The 7436-nt window shown below is 53.2% G+C and overlaps 2 protein-coding genes across 4 annotated transcripts in view; one reads left to right on the top strand and one right to left on the bottom strand.

Annotated features, from left to right (window-relative positions):
• The window catches only part of ZBTB1 (zinc finger and BTB domain containing 1), a 24586-nt gene extending 24197 nt beyond the window's left edge, over positions 1–389 (bottom strand). The window contains exon 1 of the mRNA XM_027638176.1: positions 292–389. The gene's annotated coding sequence lies outside the window, so the exon portion shown is untranslated. The remainder of the gene's footprint in view (positions 1–291) is intronic.
• A 2271-nt stretch (positions 390–2660) lies between these two features.
• On the top strand, positions 2661–7031 carry ZBTB25 (zinc finger and BTB domain containing 25). Of its 3 annotated transcripts, none has more exons than XM_027638179.1 (3): positions 2661–2883; positions 4093–4272; positions 5441–7031. In XM_027638179.1, exons 1-3 carry the CDS (start codon positions 2828–2830, stop codon positions 6576–6578), a joined length of 1374 nt encoding a protein of 457 aa, XP_027493980.1. In that variant the 5' UTR covers positions 2661–2827; the 3' UTR covers positions 6579–7031. The 3 variants fall into 3 exon arrangements, with proteins under 3 accessions (XP_027493980.1, XP_027493982.1, XP_027493981.1); XM_027638181.1 differs by lacking the exon at positions 2661–2883 and adding an exon at positions 3350–3421; XM_027638180.1 differs by lacking the exon at positions 2661–2883 and adding an exon at positions 3446–4015.
• The last annotated feature ends 405 nt before the right edge of the window (positions 7032–7436 follow it).

Genomic DNA, 7436 nt, shown 5'->3' with positions numbered 1-7436 from the left:
CCCTCGGCGGCCGCGGCTCCCGGCGCCGCCGCTGCCAGCGCTGCTGCGCCTCCCGCCGCCAATGCCGGGCCCCGGCGGGCGGCTCCCTGCCGCGCTCCGCTCTCCTCCCATGCCGCCGGGGACGCGGCGCGGCGCGGGCTGGCGCTGCCGGCGCCCCCTCCCCGTGTGCCGCAAGCCCGGCCCCTGGCGGAGCCCCCCGGACCCGCGGCGGGCGCCCACCGGGACCCCGCGGCCGGGCTGTCCCGCCCCGCTGCTCTCCCGGCCCCGGGAATCCGCCCCTTCCCCGCGCACCCGGGCTCGCTCCACGGATCGGGGTGTCTCTCCGTTCCCCTCAGACCAGCGGTGACTGGTGCGGACGGGGAGGCTCCGGTCACCCGTGTGGGTGTCCGGCGCTGGGGGGTTGTACCCGCAGCCCCGCGGCCCCCGCGTGGGACAGTTTAAAGGCGAGAAAACTACTGCGAGCTGCGTGAGAAAGTATCTCCTTCTCGCTGCGATTTCACACGTTCATACCACCGCCCGCCCTCCTGGAGCTTCACGGTGATGCAGGAGCACAGGGCTGGCAGCCACCGCCACACTCTGTCACAGAGCCTGAGGACAGCGCTTTTTTTCATCTTCCCAGGAGCTGTCCCAGGCCCTCTTCCCACCAGTCTCTGGATCTCGCCTGTCTGACAGCATCCAGCTTCTCAGGAACTATCCCATGTGAGCAAGTGGGATTTCCGACTCCTCTGCTACCTGCCACAGATCTGACAGAAAACATAAGCCAGGGAAGGCTTTCCTCCCGGTCTTGCCACTTGACTTTTCCACCCCCAAAGTGACATTTGTGATTCAGCGTAAGCACTAGAACTGTTTAATCTGCACAGCTCGGTCATTCAGACACAGTTTCTAGAGATACCATTGTTTTTATGTTGCTGCAACTAAGATCCCTCTTATCTTCAGACAAGCCAAAAGGGCAAACTTAATCATAGCAAAGTTAAAAGATTTTATTACAAATTTGAAAATTACAAAAATAACAAAAAAGCAACAAAATAAAATGCCATAATGTTAAAATGTACCAGCATCCATCCCTGCTTCAGTGACCTCTAAGATTTTGCTGAAGCATCCCTCCACCATTTAAGCAAACAGTACAAACCCAATTAACAAAATCCTAGTCCTTCCTCCTGAGTTTGTCTGGGGATTTTCTACCCGCTACAGAATAAAACGGGAGCTTTCAAAATGTGTCTTTCAGAATGCAGTTCAAAAAAAATCCCCTTGTTTCTCCTCTCGCTCTGCCTTGTCTCAGGGGTAGTAGCAGTGCCAAGGGGAAAAAAAAAAAACCCTCTGTGGCTGTAAGGCACCACCCCCCACAGAAGGTGGAGGGACCCCCACAGTACTACTTCTTTGTAGGTTTTCCTGTTTTATAGGAAGTTAAGTAAATGCCCTCCATAAGCTGATACCGTCACGGTTTTCAAATCACACGGAAAAGTTGCTTTCCTCATGGCTCAAGGGTCTTTTTCTCCTCAGCTCTTTACAGAAGCCAAGACTGCCCATGCAGGGTTTCTGCCACCTCCAGTAAGATGGGGCAAAAGGGAGTCCCCCTTTCTCACTGCCCCCGTTCTCTCACTGCAGTCCCACCACACTTGCCTTTCCAATTTCCTTTATTTATTTATTTATTTATTTATTTATTTATTATCTGCTGAGGTGTGTGATACCATCACCTGCGTTTTATAGCAAAACACCAGATTTCATTCCTCATCATCGCTTCCATCAGTTTGGCTCCAGCTTCTCTAAAGCTCTTCAAAGTCCTCTTTGGACTAGGGTCAACCTAAATAACATGTAAATAATTAATCATTTAAATAAATAACGTGCCATCTGCAAAGAGCAACTCGCTCTGTACACGGATTAATAAATATGTTAAATAACCCAGAGCACGGTACAAAACCTTGAGCCACCTCCTGCCAACCTTTTGCAGAGAAGAAAAGTAGCTACTGATATTTACAGGAGAAGCAGGATTATAGCTTCATCATCTCTCAATCCTGCTGCTGCGCAAACACAGGAGGGAAAGACTGTCCCCGAGTCCTGTGAGCTCCCGTGAGAAACAGAAGAAATAAAACATAGGGCAATGGAAAAGAGAAAGTTGTGCTGGCCAGTGGGATAAGCAGCAATCACTGCATGGATCAAAATGCTTTGAAGCCTACACTTTATTTTCTCTGAGCCCATCTCCATCCTTTGCTCAGGCTCAGGCCACCTGGAAACAGTCTCATAGACTGCTGGATTTGGGGGGCCGGGGGCATTATTTGCCCTAAATATTCAGGAATTGCAGTTATGGGAATGCAATAGGACAACAGGCTAAAAAATATCAAATGCTGAGAGAAAACCAAGAGGGATAATCTGAGGTCTTCTGAATGTCTTCTGCAGAGGCTCTGAGCCAGGAGAGACACCATGGAAGAGGTGGGGGTGACAGATCTTAGAAACTTCACCAAAATCATGACAAAAGCACACATATAGCGATTTTCACTGCCTTTTCCAGCTGAGAAACAACCTGTGGACATCAAATTAACCTGGTGGCAGCAGGAGGCTGGACAGACTGGAAGTTTAAACAGGTTGAGAAAGCAGTTTGGTTACATTCATTGTAAAGACACCTCAGAGGTTGTACTGACCACCAGAGCAGCCGGCTGGGGCTCAGGGGGACGCTCAGGAGGGGCAGCTGGTGGCCGAGTGATAGGGGTGAGGGTGGCACTGCTACCTGTGCCCCCTCCTCTGCCAGGCACCTCACGCAGAGCAGCTGCTCTCGCCTAAAACAACCCCTGGTTTAGCCTCAGCGAGAGACGGGGGGAGGCCTGACAGGGAAATGGTGTGTCCACAGGATTCGTGGTGGTTAAAGCAGCGCCCAGGCCGCAGACACTGGTGAGGAAGCCAGATCGTATCTTCACATCCATTCTCACGAGCGGGCAGGCCGGGGAAAGCTCCCTTCCACAGTTGTTTTTTCCGTTAAAAAAAAACAAAAAAAACCCAAAAAAAAACCCACAAAAAAAAAAAAAAAACCAGCCCAACAACAACAAAAAAATCCACTTTTATACCGACGGCCGAGGTGCTCAGCACGCCATACTGTGCCACCGACAAGCAAAGTCTCCTCAGCCCCGGGTGAGCCCAGGGGAAAACACACCCCCTCCCCAAAAAAATCCCCCCCACGGGGGTGCCCACGATCCCTCCTTCCCTCCCTCCCTCCCTCCCTCCGTCCCTCAGGAGCTGCGGCCGCGCAGGGGCCGCGCCCATCGCACCGCCGGGGCGCGCAGGGGCCGCGCTCACTTTTTCCAGGAGAAGCCCATCCCAGCCCATCCCAGCCCTGCCCGCCCCGGCGGCGGCAGGAAGCGCGGGGGGGCAGCGCCCACCCCATCCGCCGGGCGAGCTAGCGGGGGCGGGCGGCCTCGGCGCTTCCTGGCGGGTAAGCGGGGGCCGGGCCGGCACGGAGGGAGGGAGGGAGGGGAAGGAGGGGAGGGCGCTGGTCCCGCTCCCCGGGGAGGCCGCGCTCGCCGCCTCCCTCTTTGTGTGTCGTTCGCTCCCCCCTCCCCCTCCCCCCCCCCCCAATAATTTTCTGCTGAAACAATAGCAAATATCAGCGTTTATTTGCAAAGGGGCCGCCGGCGAGGCGGGGCGCGGGCGGCTCAGCCCCGCACAATGGGGGCTTTGTTGGGCGCACAGGGCTCCTCTGTGCGAGAGCCGCCGGGCTCGGCCCCGCCGCCGGCCCCGCTCCCCCTGTGCCCCCGCGGGGCAGTGGAAAGCACCATCGGATCAGCGGGAAAACGCGAGCCGGGTTTAAAGTTAGTGCTGGCACCCCACGGAGCGTAGTTAATCGGCGGGAGAAGCAGCTCCGAGCGTAGCTGGGCAGATGGAAAAGTCCCCGAAAGGTTTTTGAGCTCATTGAACGTGATTTTGGGTACCAGCGGTGGTATCAGTAGGAGAAACTATTGAATTGGGGTGCGGGGACCATCTGGAGGAGGGAAGAAGCTCCGTGAAAGGCGCCCAACTTGTTTCAGTGGTGAGAAACCCACATTTGAGCCTCTGGGAGCTCTGTGATTTCTTCATGAGACAAACATCTTGTTCTCTTGCTCCTAGGCACGCCATGGATACCACTGGCCACAGCGTCCTCCTCCTCCAGCAGCTGAACATGCAGCGAGAGTTTGGCTTTCTGTGTGACTGCACAGTTGCCATTGGAGATGTTTACTTCAAAGCCCACAGAGCGGTGCTTGCTGCTTTTTCAAACTATTTTAAGATGATATTTATTCATCAGACAAGGTAAGAACACACACTTCTATCCTTTAATCACTCTCAATGTTCTGCTTTTTTTCCTTTCTAAAGGCATCAGACTCTAAAAGACTGTAAGTGGAGATGTTAGATGGCTTGATATTATTTTCCTAACCCACCACAGGCCTTGGCTCCCTAAACATTCCCAGTCCAGAACGTGCTGTCCTTTAAAACCACTCTCTTAGTCAGCATTGGTAACATCAGGCCCTGCATTTTGAAGATGAGACATTTGTGTGACCTGATAAAATAAACATGTAAGTACCACTGGTTTCCTGCAGTGAGAACCTTGCAGGTTTGGAATCCAGGGATAACCTGGTACCTCCTCTGCCCATGTCCACTACTTTGCATTAGGTTGTAGGCAAGCTGGCTGGTTGGGACTGTCACTTCTGGCAGGATCCATGGGCTTGAAGTAATCGAGAAGCTGTAGCCTTATTGCAGTTCTGCTTTTCAGACTCTGGCAGATAAGGGCCAAGACTGAGATCATCAGTTCATTTCAAGCTGTTGTTGAGATGCTTCACCTGGCCAGGTCAGGAGTGGTTCTGCAGGTATAACAACACTGATGCCAAGGTCTGGCCTCTGACCTGGAGCTTGGTGCTTGCAGTGGATCAGACCTTTCTCCATTCCCCTTCCTTTTTGAGGGTCATGGCCTCCACCACCATCGCAAAATAAGCCTTAGGATCAGCCGTGCCACCCTTTGGCGGGAAGTGAGATGAGTTCACTGCCTTTCCCTATAAATGTTGTTTGCTGACACTTAAGCGCAACGCTCATAAAGATTACACAGCAGCAGCAGCTGAATTTATTACTTAAACACACAGATATTCTTTGCCTGGTGTTACTGGAGTGGCACACCCTCGTGATGCTTGCAGGGCATCACTGCGGTGCCACACAGCTGCGGTTGGCTCTGCATGCGAGTGACGGGGTGACCAGGAGCTGGCCACTCGCACCGTCCCCAGCTGTGGTTGTGCACATGGTCTTTAGAGTTACAGAGATGAATGCAGGCTCAGGCACTTTGCTGTGCAAACAGGGCTTATGCACTTCTGCAGGGCTTGGCGGGGAGTGCTGCTCGTAAACCGGGAGGCAGGCAGCAGCACTGACAGCTAATGGGCAGGTAATGCTAGCTTGGATCCCTGTATGTACTTAATCATCTGTTTTGTTTCAGCGAATGCATAAAGATTCAGCCAACAGACATCCAGCCTGACATATTTAGCTACTTGTTACATATCATGTACACTGGGAAAGGGCCAAAGCAGACCGTCAGCCAGAGCCGACTGGAGGAGGGCATCCGCTTTCTCCATGCAGACCACCTCTCCCACATCGCTATCGAGATGAACCAAGCGTTCTCCCCAGAGCCGGTCCAGTCTTCCAACTTGTACGGGATCCAGATCTCGACGGCACACAAACTGGCAAAGGAACGCCTGGGAGCGAAGGACAGCCTGCCCAAGGCGGGCGGCAGGTCTGCGGCCCAGGGCGATCACCCTCAGCTGCAGCTGTCCCTGGCCATCGGCCTGGACGATGGCCCCCTGGGCCAGCAGGTCGCTCGCCCCTCTGCCCCGCCCGCCGCTCTCACCAAGCCGGCAGAGGAGCGTCCGAAGCTCTCGGTCTCCATAAAGCAGGAGAGGTGCGACCTGGAGCCCGTGGTGTCCCAGAGCTGCACCCCTCCTTCTCCGGAGGTGGCCAGCCCCATCTTTGCCAAGGCCAGCCTCAAGGTGCACTTGTGTCACTACTGCGGGGAGCGCTTCGACTCCCGGGGGGGGCTGCGGCAGCACCTGCACACCCACGTCTCGGGCTCGCTGCCCTTCGGAGTGCCGGCCTCCATCCTGGAGAGCAGCGACCTGGGCGAGGTGCAGCCTCTGGCTGAGGACAGGGAGGCTGGGGACGACCACCGGCTCAGGGCCTTCCTCCTCAAGGAGGATGAACATCAGCTGGAGCATCCAAGCTGCAGCGACCTGGAGCCTCTGCAGATCGGCCAGCTCTCCCTCATCTCCAAGGACCACGAACCGGTGGAGCTGAACTGTAACTTTTCTTTCTCAAGAAAGAGGAAAATCATCTGCACTGTCTGCGGCCGCACATTTTTCCGGAAGAGCCAGCTGCTGGAACACATGTACACGCACAGGGGGAAGCAGCACAAATACAGCCGCTGCCAGAGGCTGGAGAGCCCCGCCACCCCCAGGTTTCATCCTTACTGTGACAGCGAGAGTGTGGGTAAGAGCTCCAGTTTGTCCCAAGACCACTTAGATGAATGTATACTGGAGTCAGATCTCATCCAAGAAAGTGTTGATACGATCCTGGTAGAGTAGCTCTCCCCCTGTGTTGCCTTCAGATGCTGAAACTGGATATTTTGGCGTTTTCCACCTAGGGAGTGGCTGCTCTCTGCAGCAGATTTTGTTCAACCACCATTTCCCTCACCCCCGAGATAACTGTGAAGGACTGTGTACTTTGATTTGTGTACTTGCTTTTTTACTTCTCTAACTTCTCTAGTTAATTCCCATCTAAGTCCTTCTTGGAAGCCTCTGTGTAACTTGGTTACATTTTTCCTGAATGTGAACTTATTCCTGCTCTGCTTTACTAGAGTTAATACTGTACCGCTGGGTGTGAGGTTTAAACATTGTCTAATACTTTGTGCGGTGCCTAGGACTGTTTGTATCCCATAGAATTGCTTTTCTGAAACCAGATGGGTGGAAATGTAGAGGGAAATGTGTATTGTGTTTCCCAAACAGTTTGTTTGAAAATAAATATCTCAAGGAGATGAATCCTGAAGTTCGTGTTGTATAACTGCAGTTAATATATCTTTGCATAAATATGTGCAGGAGCCATAAGGCTGCTCTTTTCAAGAGAACTGGCAGTGTTGATGTAGGGGTGGCAACCTTCACTTTGACAAGCCCTGGAGTCCTCGTCAGTACAGTCTTCTAAATTTACTTTTAAACTCTAGGGATTTGCATGTGTTTTTCCTCCTTCCTACTCCTCCCTCGTTAACCACTACTGCATGAGCAGAGACAGATTTTGATGCCCCTCTAGGACCATGTCTCATTATTGGACCACCTTCTCTGCAAGGAGGAAGGAAAGCTGCAAAGAAGCTGTTCTCTCTTCTTGGAGAGGAGTCATATCATCACCTAAGTGTTTACAGGATTAAATACTGCACTTGTATTTTCTGAGTG

Source organism: Corapipo altera, unplaced genomic scaffold, assembly GCF_003945725.1.
Source record: "Corapipo altera isolate COAL_440 unplaced genomic scaffold, ASM394572v1 23, whole genome shotgun sequence".
NCBI classification, from domain to species: Eukaryota; Metazoa; Chordata; class Aves; order Passeriformes; family Pipridae; genus Corapipo; species Corapipo altera.
The sequence above is the reverse complement of the archived record's forward strand: the minus strand, read 5'-3'. Positions and strand labels throughout refer to the sequence as shown.